The 15,118-nt window shown below is 46.7% G+C and overlaps 1 protein-coding gene across 1 annotated transcript in view; it reads left to right on the top strand.

Moving 5' to 3' along the window:
* The window catches only part of plxnd1 (plexin D1), a 114,795-nt gene that overhangs the window by 81,302 nt on the left and 18,375 nt on the right, over positions 1 to 15,118 (top strand). The window contains exons 22-29 of the mRNA XM_079488658.1: positions 2,634 to 2,746; positions 5,141 to 5,245; positions 7,157 to 7,287; positions 8,260 to 8,458; positions 8,994 to 9,140; positions 11,518 to 11,674; positions 12,049 to 12,152; positions 14,724 to 14,787. Coding sequence (XP_079344784.1) covers positions 2,634 to 2,746; positions 5,141 to 5,245; positions 7,157 to 7,287; positions 8,260 to 8,458; positions 8,994 to 9,140; positions 11,518 to 11,674; positions 12,049 to 12,152; positions 14,724 to 14,787 — 1,020 coding nt within the window. The remainder of the gene's footprint in view (positions 1 to 2,633; positions 2,747 to 5,140; positions 5,246 to 7,156; positions 7,288 to 8,259; positions 8,459 to 8,993; positions 9,141 to 11,517; positions 11,675 to 12,048; positions 12,153 to 14,723; positions 14,788 to 15,118) is intronic.

The raw sequence follows: 15,118 nt of genomic DNA on the forward strand, positions 1-15,118 counted from the left end.
GGAGAAAGAGAGTGGGAGGAGAGGGGCGGGCGGGGGGGGGGATGGGGGGGGGGGGACTGAGGGATGGGGGGGGGGGGGGGGACTGAGGGAGGGGGGGGGGGGAGTTATTTAGCTCAACGACGCAGATGGATTTGTGGTTGAGTTCAGGGTGAGTGTGTTGGAAGCGAGGGACGGCTCCGGTGTTGGGAAGAGATATTGAGGTGTGGGGTGTGTGTGTGTGTGTGTGTGTGGGTGGGGGGGGGGGGGGGATAGTTAAAGTAGAGTGGAAATTGACAGATTTCACGGGTGGGAGGATTTGTGCGGCGGTCCAGGGTGCAAAGGTGTGGCAGAGGGGAGTTTTTAACGGGTGATTTATATACTTTGCGGTGCGGCGGTGTCATGGTGTGGCGGAGAACAGCCGATCTGCAAGCTCACGAGGTGTTTGCGTGGCGGCGCCTTGTGAGCTCGCAGATCGGATGTTTACGCCACTACTGCGGGACGAGGTGTAAATCAAGCCTCAGCGGTGAGTCCTCCTTCTGCATCCAATCAGTGCACGATAAAACATGGCATGTTAATCTAACTCTGCGAGTGTCAAAAATGGAGCTGTAAAAAGTCAAATTTCACGCTCTCAGAGTTGCATTAACACACCATATTTTATTGTGCGGTGATGTCATGTAGCCAGAGGATGTTTTGGAATAGGAGGAGGAGGCTTTAAGTTGGAAGAGTTACTGTAGGAATGAAGTATGTTTGGGCCCTTGATCCCTCAACTCCAATATCTCCTCACACATGCATCCATGCATGCATGCATGCACGGATGCACGCATGTACGCATGTGTGTGTGTGTGTGTGTGTGTGTGTGTGTGTGTGTGTGTGTGTGTGTGTGTGTGTGTGTGTGTGTGTGTGTGTGTGTGCAACACACACACACACACAACACACACAAACGCATACACACACATTACACGCACAAACACATGGACTGAACTGAAGTAATTGCCGTTTTAAACCCAAACAAATCCCTCATCCTGTTCAAGGAAGAGCTTCTCCATAAAGAGATCTCCCATGTCTCATTAGATGGGAACATTATCCACTCCCAGAGAACATAACACAGCCAATAAAGCCGCTACAATAAGCCCAGTGTTGCCACGCGGAGCCGGCTCTGCTGTTTGGACTCGCTGATACTGTTGTTTCTCTGGTCGCTGCTCGCTCACGCCACGCACAAACCTCAGCCTGCACACACATGGTTTGGATGAGCGCCGCAGACTGGATTTGCCTGCCCTGATTCCTGTTTAGTAAATATTTGCCAGAATGCCGTGCTGGACTGCATGCTCGGGTTGAGAGAGAGAGAGAGAGAGAGAGAGAGAGAGAGAGGGGAGGGGAGGTGTGGTATGTACAAGCTGAAAGCTTATGCCTAACTTGTATGAAACACGTGAGCTTGTGAATTGGCTATTTTCGGCGCGCTACACCGTCGCAGGACAAACTACAAATCAGGGCTCTGTACCGTACAGATACAGAACCTTGAACATGACAGGAGGAGATAAAATGATGGAGTGAACACTTTATGTTCCTCATAATGAGGACTAGATGAACCCTCGTGATTGCCATGATGGCTTCAGGGGCTTTATCACCCGACGGCCGTGCCAGACTCAAACCATGTGTTATTATTGAAATCAGCAGGCCTTTCTACAACTGTGCGAGCGAGACGGCTTTCTGCCAGGATGTGAAGGCACCAAGGCAGCAGCAGTGAGCACAGAGGCTTCCATATGCCTCTGCTGCTTTTAATATGCGGTCCCCCCCATGTTTTATACCTGCTTCTGGACAGGCTGAATTAAATACATGCATTTGCTTTTGGGAAATGTCTGATATGTTTGATATGTATGTCTTGATCATATCAATATCATCAAATTAACCCTGGTGTCCCTGCAAAATGCATTCAAAATGTATTCTTTTTTTCTAAGATTTTCCACAAAAATGTTTTAATCACAAAACAGCAAGCTCACAACGTCGCATCACAAAACATAGTGAGCTTGTAGATCTCACTATTTATCATACTAAGGCTTAAAGGACCACTTCACCACTTTTCAACCTACCTTCATGTAATTGGTCCTCACTAATGTTCATGATAAAATGCCACAATTCTTTTCTACTCAGTCTGTGTCTTATGGGAGGGCTGTGGGCAGTTCAGAAACCCGTCCACCAGTGACATCATCGATGGGGAATCCAAGCTAATAGAAACGGCAGGCTTTCTATTCCTGAAAAGTTGCAATAGCGATAATGGAAGCCATCATTCTCACGATAATACAAATCCAAATGTTTTTATTTTATTTTTTTTAATCTTGTTAAAAAAGAAATCTGCCTAATGATGATGTCACTGGTGGACGGGTCTCTGAACTGCCCACAGCCCTCCTATGAGACACAATAAAGTTTCCAATTCATAAAGTTTCCAATTCATTTTGTCTCATTGCCTGCGTGTGCATGTGCGTGTGTGTGTGTGTGTGTGTGTGTGTGTGTGTGTGTGTGTGTGTGTGTGTGTGTGTGTGTGTGTGTGTGTGTGTGTGTGTGTGTGTGTGTGTGTGTGTGTGTGTGTGTGTGTGTGTGTGTGTGTGTGTGTGTGTGTGTGTGTGTGTGTGTGCGCGCGCGTGTGTCTCCTGTCCCAGGCTTTGCGGAGCTCCAGACAGACATGACAGATTTGACCAAGGAGCTCAACCGTAGCCAAGGCATCCCATTTCTGGAGTACAAACAGTTTGTCACGCGTACCTTCTTCCCCAAGGTGAGACAGCCTTTCTGTACCGCTCATGCTCTATGTGTTGTGGATCAGGGCCCACTGGAGCAGTGGTTCCAAAACCGTTTAGCTCAAGACCCAAACACGAAATTAGACTATAGTGAAAATAGCAGATCTACAATCTCACAACGCGTCGCCGTGTTATGTGAGCTTTCAGTATTTCTTACATTTTCGTTGTTTCGTGTTTTCGTTCATTGATTTCTTCAGGAAATTACTGACAATATTGGTTAATTTTGTTTTTAATTCATGAAAAGTTTAGCTTTTTTGGGTATGTTTTTTACAACATATTTGTATTCTGCCTGGTCTCCTAATTTTGCCGTAATGTGTTAATTATTATTATTGTAACACATTAACACTCCGATTGCCCGGGGTTATTTAATCCATTAAATCATAGCGCCCGGCGATTTATAGCAGCGGAGTACTTTTACCGACGGACTGGATGTTATCCCGGATGTGGATGTACAGGTAGCAGCTAAATGTAGCCAAAACACTCTAGAGCCGATCGACAACAACGGGAGGTATGATTAAATCTAACGCAACTAGCGACGGGACCGCGGTGGGCCGTCTAAGACATGATCTTTTCTTAGAATTGGACGTCTCGTCGGCTAAACAGGGGGGGAACATTTTCGATGACGTTCGTTCCACTGTTACGCAACATCGAGTATTGCGCAACAGGTGCTCCTAGGCTGTGGAGCGATGCATGCGATCGGCTTTGATATCAATAATCTTCGTCTTTTGGATAAAACTATTTTCATCACTGCCTTAACCCTTATCCCTAAACCTTTTTTTAACTATTTTCCACTGAACCACTGATCTAACCGCTAAAACAGCCAAGTGACACACCACTACATACCCCCCCCCCCCCCCCCCCCCCCCGCTCCCTTTCGCCATACTGCTGTGAATGAAACGCCTGGTAAAATAAATCCACCTACAGCATGCAGCAGACAGGGTCTGCTGTACGATGTCTAGTGAACTGTAGCTTGGTTTAGTGGCCGCGGGTGGAGTTAATGCGTTCTCTGTAGGTAAGCGTTTTTGTGCTGTGTGATCCTCCCAGAAGGTAGACTGTGAGTCTATCTGTGGGTGGGTGTTTTTCCACTGATGCAGACAGACACGACGCAGTGGGCTTTGTCTCCCAACCGCAGGCCGTGGTCGTTCAAGGAGACAGAACAATGCTGGGCACACATACAGGGGGAACTTTCCCTTCTTGCTCAAAACGCACACTGTTTAATTCCCTCTTGTAAGCCACTCTTTTGCAAGTAGCATTCTTACTACAGGCTCTTGCACAACCAGAGTTGGTTTTGTTGTAGCGGACACTGGGAAGGTTTTTTTTTTCTCCTCTCTTTTTTTTCTTTTTTGGTTGCAAAGGAAGTGAGAGAGCTCAGCAGTGTTGAAAAGCAGCACAGAGGGAGCATAAATACAAAGTGTTGCTACCTCAACGCCGTCTCTCCATAGTTTTCCACTGAGACGGCGAACGTACAACACTACTGGCTCCAGTAAACCCTATGAGCCTTTGGCCTTGACCGGTGGACATTCTTACACACACCCGTCTCTTTGGCAGTTGGAGCGTGTGTGCACACACAAGCACTCCGAAGTAGAGTGGCCTACCGATATATCAGTCTGACTTTTTTGTGTCCCTATTTTGGGCATGTCAGTATAAACTAGTATAGACTTCTTTTTTATCTATCTAAAAGTTTATTGTGTTTTTTTATTGTGTCTGTTCTGCATATAAGTGATACCATCATTTTCGTGTAGCATGTAGCATTCCAAACAAAGATACGTCAGGACGCTCACACAAGCACTCTGAAGACAAGTCAGGACGCTCACACAAGCACTCTGAAGACAAGTCAGGACGCTCACACAAGCACTCTGAAGACAAGTCAGGACGCTCACACAAGCACTCTGAAGACACGTTTTGAGTGGGAGCCAAGTGTAGCCCATCTCATCTCCCCTTCTCTCTCTTGTCCAAATGAATTGGCCGAGGCTTGAAAGGCAGTGCTCTCCTTGGATGTGTCAATAAATCTATTGCAGCGCTGACGTTTCATGTCTTTATGTCATGTTTCTCCTGTTCAAAGCTTGTCAGGGTTTATTTAGAGCTTCAGTTTCAGAAGTTACGCTGCCTTTGATTCCATTCTACAACGTTATCGCTACCGGCCTCAAGGTCAACCATCTGTGAGCCACTAAGCAGATGATCTCTCCTTGTGTTCATTTAATTCTGCGAGCACACAAATGTAAGCGGATGGAGCCCTAAGTGTCCTTTCCCTTACATTTGTGCACTCTCTGTTACAAATTGATAAATTAACACTAAGGATGTTGCTGGCTACTGTATATGACCAGCTACAGTAAGTCACCTGACCTGTCTCATCATACTGTACGTTCTTTCAGATGTGTGGGGACTATGAGAAGACCCTGGTCCAGCCTACCTATGAGAACGATGGCATGGGGCCTCGAGCTCTCCCTGAGACCCACCCGCTCCTCCAGGACTGGCAGGTAAACGGTTAACCACAAAATACAGCAGCCCTATATACAGTACTTGACCGGAATCCCCCAGGGGTCTATACTAGGTCCCCTCCCTTTTTTCACTCTACTCCAAATGTCTTTGCTAAAAAATAGCCCGAACTAATGTACAATCTTGCATATCGACGAAGGTCGGCCTCTCATGCCCAGAATAGGACCACTCGAAGTGCATGCTCTGTACTGGGGGTTCATGTGGTTAAAGCATGCGTTGCGTTCTGCCTCATCCTCCTTGAATCAGGTCCTTTTTCACTCCCTGGCTTCCCAACTGGGTCACACTGGAGCTTGTTAAGGCTTTCCTGGAGGGTTGTTGATGAGGGGCAAAGAACTGCACACTGTGCATGTTTGCGTGTGTGTGTGCACACTGTGCATGTGTGTGTGTGTGTGTTTGTGTGTGTGTGCATGCGTGCGTGCGCGCGTGCGTGCGTGCGTGCGTGCGTGCGTGCGTGCGCGTAGGCGTGCACATGCACATTCTTGTCTTTGTATGCACTTGTGAATGTATGCGAGTTCACGTATCGTCATTGTCGAGTGGAAACCTTGTAAGTCCAAAACTGTTACTTTTCAGAAAATTTAAAATGAAAACAACCTGGATCCTGGATGGTTTGCAAAAAAGTAGCATACAGTAACGTGTGACACTGTAGTATTACCAGTAGGACAGTCATTTACCATTTACAATTGCACATAAAAAGTTGAAACATGGAGATACAAGGTGTCATGGCCGACGACAGCGACCATATGCATACATGCGGTTGTGTGTGTGTGTGTGTGTGCGTGCGCGTCCGTGCTGGTGCATGCTAATGCGTGGGATTCAGGAGCTGTGCCTTTTGGTGTGACACAGAGGATTTTCAGCTTGTCCAACAAAACGCCACCCTGCCCGCCCCGCCAATGACAAAACGCCACCCTGCCCGCCCCGCTGATGGCAGCTTGTTGACACACTCCCTGTCTCCTGGACGACTGAACAGTATGCGCTTCAATCCTGACCACATGCACATCCATCTTTGTGTGTGTGCTGTGCACACTGCACATATACCGTACACATTATGCGAGAGTGAGAGAAGGAGTGAGAGAACAAGAGAGACAGCACTTCCATACTCCTCCGCAAGTGTTGTGTGTGTGTGTGTGTGTGTGTGTGTGTGTGTGTGTGTGTGTGTGTGTGTGTGTGTGTGTGTGTGTGTGTGTGTGTGTGTGTGTGTGTGTGTGTGTGTGGAAAAGAGAGAGAGAGAGAGAGACAGTTAGAAAGAGTGGGAGAGAAAGATAAGAGAGAGAGAGGGGGGGGAGAGAGAGTGGCGATGCCGTTAGTTTTGGGTCGACAGCCAGGGGAGCCTGTCTTAACAGTGATGAAGTGCCCGAGATCCACACCGTCTTCTCCAGGAAGTGTTTTCCAGGTCACAGCAAATAAATCTCACAGGCGGGCATTTATCTTAATGGACACCCCTGTTCTCTTTCTGTCAGCCTGCAAACCACACCATATGGCTGCAGTCCAGGGGGAAGACTTCATCACGCTGCTGCTTAGTCGCAGCCACAGATAGGGCTGCGCTCATTAAGTCGACTCGGCACATTTAGAGACAATCGCGCGCACAGTCACAGGCCAGAAACGGGGAGAGAGAGAGAGAAAGAGAGAGAGAGAGAGGGAGAGAGAGAGAGAGGGAGAGAGAGGGAGAGAGAGGGAGAGAGGGAGACAGAGAGAGAGCAGGTGCCCAAGGCAGCAACAAGGAGCGAGGAGCTGTGATAATAAGATAGAGCGGTCACCCGATACAGTAGGTCACCGTAGACCAGAAGGCACAGGTGTACAGTAGGTTATGGAGGTGGGATGGCAAGTGTAATGCGGTTTAAATGAGCTCACATGGGGGAGGATGTGTAACCTCTTCTCTGTCTCCTCCTCTCTAGTCCTCCAGCACAACACGGCCCAACATGGAGGAGGGCATCACCATGTTCTCCACCCTCCTCAATAACAAGCACTTCCTGGTCACGTTCGTGCACGCCCTGGAGCAACAGAAGGACTTTGCCGTAAGAGACAGGTAAATGGAGGTCACTTTGTTCCAAGGTTGAATGCTGTAGAGTATTACAGACTACGTCTGCACTTTTTGGAAAGAGAACGACCCTACACACTAAAGTTATCAGTGTTAATTAATATAGTGTACAAATGAGAGAGACAAATGGACCCTTATGGGTTAATTTGCCTCTCTCTATTTGTCTGAGTCTCTGAGTTAAATTTACGCTGATCATTGTATTGTGCACATACGTAATGTGCATGACACTGGGTGAAAAAAATGGGTTGCAAAAAAAAGAAAAAAGAAAGATGAAAAAACAAAGTAGATTGAAAATAAATCTGCATTCTATCATCAATTACATAAAATCTGCAACTACAAAAAAAAGGACAAAGTCAACAAAGTTTGACTTTGGGCAACTTTAGTTTTTCCCGTGTTCCCGGAAATTGTTCAGCCTCAGCATGACAACAATACCTGGTGGGGTCTCCCCCAGTGTAGCTCTGTCAACCGCAGCAGCGCGTTGGCTCCAGAAGCAGACAGTCATTGTGGAGTGGAGTATCTTTAAAGAAAGGCCCGAGAGAAATTCCAGAGGCGAGACCACAGCCCACTCGCTGCTCAGTGTCAGCGCTGAGAACTGATGCTTTGCTTTGCTTTGCTCTCCTGTGGCATGAATGAGGCTTTGTCATGGAAATCCCCGCCGCTGCACCTCTGGACTCACTCACCCTGATTTGAATCACCCTGGGTTAGATCAGAATCTCAGAGGAGGACTCTGAAGTCACAGGTGGCCAGGCGGGGGGGCTGTGGGGAGTGGGGAGTGAGAGGGGAGTGTTGTTGCTGCGGTCGTAGAATGTGGTTATTTTTATAATCTCTCGTCGACCACACAGTGACATGGCTGCTTAGTGGGCCGTCTGTTTTGTGTTTATCCACTCATCTTCCTCCTCCCCCCCCCCCCCCCCCCCGCTCTCTCCTGTCCGCTTTTACGGCACTCCCTCCCCTCCTCAGATGTAGCTTGGCGTCGCTGCTCACCATCGCCCTCCATGGAAAGCTGGAGTACTACACCAGCATCATGAAAGACCTGCTGGTGGATTTGATCGACGCCTCAGCTTCCAAGAACCCCAAACTGATGCTGCGGCGCACTGAGTCCGTGGTGGAGAAGATGCTGACCAACTGGATGTCCATCTGCATGTACAGCTACCTCAAGGTGAGACCACAGGAGAGGGCATGTTTGGGGGCATTTGTGGGCAAAAATATGATTTCCATTGATAATGTAACGTTATGTAAAGCACTTAAAAAGCAGTGATGATGATGATTGAATGTCACTGTAAAACTACGCCAATGCCACTGTAATTAATATATTATTTGTAACCCATTCCCTTCTGTATCGCTCTGTCAGACCACAGCGTTTTTCATTTTTCACTAAGCCACCATTTAACACCGCAAAGAACCGTGCATCCTCCTGACGACATAAACGGGAGGACAAATTCCAACTATTAACTCTCATTACCTCTCAAGACAAACGACTTGGCGGCTAAACATGTTTTATGGTTTGGAGGGAGGGGGGGGGGGGGGGGGGGGTGGCGGGGGTGGGGGGTATAATGTGAAATTACCGTATGTGCGGGAATAAATCAACTGGCCCTTTAATAAGAATTCCCCAGGCAAATATCGTTTTTGCACAGTCAAATAAATCTTGTTCCTCGGAACCCTTTGCTCCTCCGCCGCTCTGCTCTGCTCTGCAGGAGACCGTTGGCGAGCCGTTCTTCCTGCTCCTGTGCGCCATCAAGCAGCAGATCAACAAGGGCTCCATAGACGCCATCACGGGGAAGGCTCGCTACACGCTCAACGAGGAGTGGCTGCTGAGAGAGAACATCGAGGCTAAGCCACTGGTAGGAAGCCTCTCTCACGCACGCACGCATGCACACACACACATGCACGCACATGCTAAAATTGAATTCACAGGCTAAAATTCAGTTGAATTCAAAATGTGTCGAACCTTTTCAAAACTAGCCGATGCGACACATTGTGAGCTTGTAGATTTTTGAATAGCCAAAACATAAAATAGGGTTTAATTGGTTAATATATGTTTTTTAATAATAATCTAAATCTGTAAAAAAGTAAGTTATAACTAATGTTTTCAAATAACAAAAAAGTTCAATATGTGCCTCTGAGATGTAACTTTAAAATTGTACTCAAGTACAGTACTTCAGTAAATGTCATTTCCACCACTGCACACGCACACACACACACACACACACACACACACACACACACACACACACACACACACACACACACACACACACACACACACACACACACACACACACACACACACACACACACACACACGCAGGTCATACCCTGACGCCAATTGGTTCGGAGGGGCCCGCCTAACCCATTGGTTTGTAGAAATGCACTTAATGTCACGCTGCGTTAAAGTCTCACCAAACATCTACGGTCAATTAAGATTCATTGCCGTAGCTGATTGATATTAAATCACAGTGACATTTAAATACCCATAGTGAGGGGCGCCTGCCCGGGCGGCGCAGGGCTAAGGTTTCTGCCCACCACTGTGGCCACAGGCACTCCTACACACACAGTTCAAAGTGCTTTGTTGTCACACGCAGTGAAATAGATTTGTCTTAAGTTTAACCCGTTTAACCCCCCAAAAAATGTAATACATTATAGAAATTATACTATAATAATTCATCCCATTAAGACCTGAGGACCTCATTCTACAAATGTCTTCTAAAACAGTTTTCTGAAAAACCTATGTTTCTATGTCAGTGGTTCTCAAACTTTTTTCAAGAACCCCTAGAATTATGTATTTGACCGTCGACCTCCATCTCAAAATATGTTGTTCCAGGGACCCCCCAGAAGCAAAGATTAGAGTTAAAAATATTCTCTGTGAAAGAATATATATTGAAAGATTTGCACACATTTTCAAAATTTTTCAAAGATAGCAGATCTACAAGCTTGTAGCGTGGCACTCGGTGCTGCGCTAATTAGTGTGGTTGCCCAAAGGGCAACCAGACTATTGTTATTGTAAATTTGGATACTTTGCCGCACACACTCGAGCCATATGTCAAATCGACCGGCTTCATCGGGAATCGTGTGCTTGCTCATTGCTAAGAGATCCGTTGTATAGTTTAATTGATGATTAATTAATTAGTTCTCCATAGACTTATAATGGGGAAGTCCATGTTTTGGCTTATAACTCTTGAACCATAGGTTGTAAAATCAAAATTATTTTTGCCCTGGATTCCTTGGGTCATGATGCATCTCCCCATATAGGCCACGCCCATTTGCGTCAGGATAGATTTTCCGCCATTTTGAATTTTCTTCAAAACACACTTTTATTTTCTGATTCTACAGATTTTGTCCGAATCTCACAGAAATCGGTACACATGATCTCTGGACCTATCGGACCGCGTTAATTCTTTTTTCAGATTTTTTGAAAAAAAATGTGTCCGTATTGTTCGGCCTTAATCGTCGTCCGAAGTTAGTGGGAGGGGCCTATTTTACAAAAAATGCCTAAAATCACGAACGGAATGTCCAATCCATCCCAAATTTGAATCAGATGTCGCGGGTGGTTTAATCAACCAAAGCCAAAAGCGGGTGGGTGTTCTCTGTTGCTGGACTAGCGTCTCCCTCTCACAAATGAGAGGGATAAGTGTGTTCCTTCACACCTGTCTGTGTGGTGAGAAGAAAGAAGCGGCTCTTGAACCCATGTATATTTTAGGAGACGTGATTGTCTAAACCCTCCGCAAGACCAACTGGTAGGGGTTGGCGTGTGACGGGCTATATACGCTTGGCTTCAAACATTCCTAGAGACAAATATCCATGGAGGGAACTGCATCTAATCTCTCTGAAATGTATAATGAGCAACAACTGTGATGCGGTCATGTTTTTTTGTTTTATTCCTAACTTCCCCAGAATGTTGAGGCACACTTCCGAATCAACATGAATGTTTCGTGTTCTCTTGTTTTATTACTCTACTGGATAGATGGCTTGGAATATAATTTTTTACAGGTGCTGACTGTACTTCTCTGTCTAATATATCCTCCAGAACTACATCTTGCTGAGCTTGTTATATTCCCCCTGTCTTTTATTTTGGTCTCCTTTTTATATGAATATAATTTAATTTGTAATTTTCATTTTGTATTGATATTCGTGTGACTCATGCTATTACCTGTTATATAACTGTTGGAATAAACAATACAATTTCAGTTCAAATAAAAAGTGTTGTTTTTTTCTTTGCAGAACATCAACGTGTCGTTCCAGGGCTGTGGCATGGACTCCCTTCCCATCCGGGTCGTGAACACAGACACCATCGGCCAGGTCAAAGAGAAGATCCTGGACGCCTTCTATAAAAACCTGCCCTTCTCCCAGTGGCCACGGGCAGAAGACGTCGACCTCGGTAAGAGGACAGTCGTCCAGTCATCCATCCTTCTCTCCCTTTCCCCAACCTGTGCCAAATATATGGAAAGTAACCTTCTCAGAAAGGGTCGATTCCTCTTATGAAGTTACGCCAGCCCCTGGGGCTACAATCTAAAAGATGGCGGAATGCATTGAGGAGAGTCTATAGTAATAATCATGAAGAGTTATTGCTTTCAAGGACTGTGGTGCCTGCAGACCTGCTGTTATTAATGGCCCAGGAATATATCCACAGGTTGTTTCAGATACGCAGCTAACCTGCCCGTTCAATGTTTGGGTGACATTTCTCCTCTCCTCTCCTCTCCTCTCCTCTCCTCTCCTCTCCTCTCCTCTCCTCTCCTCTCCTCTCCTCTTCAGAGTGGTTTGCTTCTGGCTGTAACAGTAGGATTCTTCAGGATATTGATAACACCACATTGATGGAAGATGGCCGCAAGAAACTCAACACAGTCGTACATTACCAGGTGAGAGAGTGCGTGCGTGTGTGAACGTGTGTGTGTGTATGTGTGTGTGTGTGTGTGTGTGTGCGTGTGCGTGTGTGTGTGTGTGTGTGTGTGTGTGAGGCTCCTGTGGTGGGTGTTGTCATGGTGGCCTGATATTGCACCGGTGACAGTAGGAGAAGGGAAGGTGAGAACTCTGTGTAAAATGGTGTCACTGGCTGTCCACAGGTGCGCTCGGTTATGTGTGTCTCTGCAGAGATATGTGCGCTTGTGTGCGCCCACACATACATGTGTGTGTTTGTCTGTGTGCATGTGCGTGTGTACTTGTATCGGCCAAATGCCCCCAGAAGTAGAGTAGAATTTTAGTAGACAATTTTCCGGATCCTCACAAGATAATTGGTTTAGGCTTGCAATTATTAATTTCCGGATCCTCACAATATAATTGGTTAAGGCTTGCAATTAAAGGATTCAGGTTGGGGTTCACACTGGCAGCTACAAACCTACAGGCTACCATTAATTCTCAATGGAAGCCAGCGACATGAAGACACCAAACGACGCCCGACGTTTGCAGCTGTGACAAAATCTACAAAGCTACAATCAAAGTTGAGTTGGCTTCAACTGCTACTACAAAGCTACAAAACGACCAAGTGTTGTTTAACCATTTCAACTCATCCTCTCTCTTCACACAATTCCTGCTTGTATTGGGGGAAAACGGATTATTTTCGTCCGCCAGTTTCCCGTTCTTTTTAACCCATTGATGCCTGATGCAACGTATACGTTGTTCTACCCTTGATGCCGGCGCGCTCTCTGCGTCTCATCAGCTATTGCTATACATGTAGCAACATAACTATTTAAAAAAGAATTAATCCGAATTTGAAGGTTTTTAGAAACCTTAGGTCAGGCCCTAGAAGGCGTTCCCAGATTCGGCCTCAGGCATCAATGGGTTAAGCCCCAGGCTTAATAGCTACCTCCCCCTGGCCAGCCGCTGTGCCTGGTGGAGGGGAAAGGAACTGGTCGGAATAACGTGTTCCTTCCACGCGCTACGTCCAGCCAGGGAAACTCTCCCCTGTCAGGTGAAAAGAAGCAGCCTGGACTTCTCATGCATAGAAGGAAGCATGAGTCCAGTCCGCTGCCCCCCCCCCCCCAGGTTGGCAGAGGAAGTGTAGCGGATTACATTAGATAATTGACACTGGGTGAAAAGATGGGTTGAAAGATCGTGGGATAAGAAGAAAAATAAAACCCAGACTTAATGTTTTCCCTTTTTTTCTTTTCTTTTGTACTACTGCACCCTGCAGTATTAGAGGTGAGGATTAGGGGTTGGGGTTACGGTTATGCCTGATTTATACTTACATACCTTAAATAGCAGATCTACATTCTCACAACTTTAGGGGTAGGTTTAAAAATGCCGTCTACTGTATACCGTTCTTCTCTTCAGAAGTACAGTACACTACATTACAGTAATACGAATGTGTGCCTGCATGTGTATGGGAGGTGTTCTGTGTGTGTGTGTGTGTGTGTGTGTGTGTGTGTGTGTGTGTGTGTGTGTGTGTGTGTGTGTGTGTGTGTGTGTGTGTGTGTGTGTGTGTGTGCGTGTGTGTGCGTGTGCGTGCGCGTGTGCTGGCATCTTAATTATGTTTATTCACACTTCATATTCTGCTGTGTAAAACATGTGTTAATGTAACTCTGAGATTGTACAAATTGGACCATTTGGTTCCATTTGTACAATTTCAGAGTTACAATTGATAGTCAATTAATACAACTGCAGAATTTACAGTGTAGGGAAAGAGAACCTTTTCAAAATGTCTGCATGTCTTAAAACAGAAATGTGCATCATTCATGACGTGCATGAATGTGTGTGTGTGTGTGTGTGTGTGTGTGTGTGTGTGTGTGTGTGTGTGTGTGTGTGTGTGTGTGTGTGTGTGTGCATTTATATATGTTAACAGGCGTTAGCTTGACCCTTAAACTTTGACCCTGTTACCTGTACTTGCTAAGTGTATAGTGTTTGATTTTTGCTGAGTCGTGAGAGGAGAGCTGTGAAAGCAATGAGCCACAGCGTGTACTAACAGTCTGGGTTCACTGCCGAGCACTGTGTGTGTGTGTGTGTGTGTGTGTGTGTGTGTGTGTGTGTGTGTGTGTGTGTGTGTGTGTGTGTGTGTGTGTGTGTGTGTGTGTGTGTGTGTGTGTGTGTGTGTGTGTGTGTGTGTGTGTGTGTGTGTGTGTGTGTGTGTGTGTGTGTGTGTATACTAACAGTCTGGGTCCACTGGCGAGGCTGTTCAATCCATTTCGCTCTGGGTTGACTTTAATGAGCCTAGCCAGCCTCCTGTGGTCTTACTGCCACTCTAGGAGCGCACACACACACACACACACACACACACACACACACACACACACACACACACACACACACACACGTGCGCACAGCCGCGCACACACACGCATGCACGCCACTCAACACCACTGTCCCCTAGAGGGCAAGCTTAATGATGCTGTGCTGGTGCTCCCTGGCTCACCCCTGACCCAATGACCCTTGTCTCTCTTTCTCACTGTCTCTCTCGCTTTCTCACTGTCTCTCTCCACCTCTCTCAACCCCTCCAGATCCCAGAGGCCGCGTCACTGGCCATGAGCATGAAAGACAAGCGGGACAATACCCTGGGGAGAGGTACAACACACACACGCACGCACGCACGCACGCATGCATGCACATACACACACGCGCATGCACTAACACGCTGTCACCATGTCACCCACACTTAAATACACTTACATAAACACACACACTCCCTCGATCACAGGAAACCGCATATAGCACACTCCATCTTGTGAACGTGATACGGTCATATAAACACACACGTGTAACCTCAGACGCACACGCACTGGGATGGCCTCAACACGACGTAGACGCATAAACACGCTCACACTTAATCAGTCACAACACATATATAGGCTCCCATGCACGCTACTACCGCAGCCTGTTCTTCATGCCACTTCCC

The sequence above is a fragment of the Electrona antarctica genome, assembly GCF_951216825.1.
Source record: "Electrona antarctica genome assembly, chromosome: 2".
Lineage (NCBI taxonomy): Eukaryota > Metazoa > Chordata > Actinopteri > Myctophiformes > Myctophidae > Electrona > Electrona antarctica.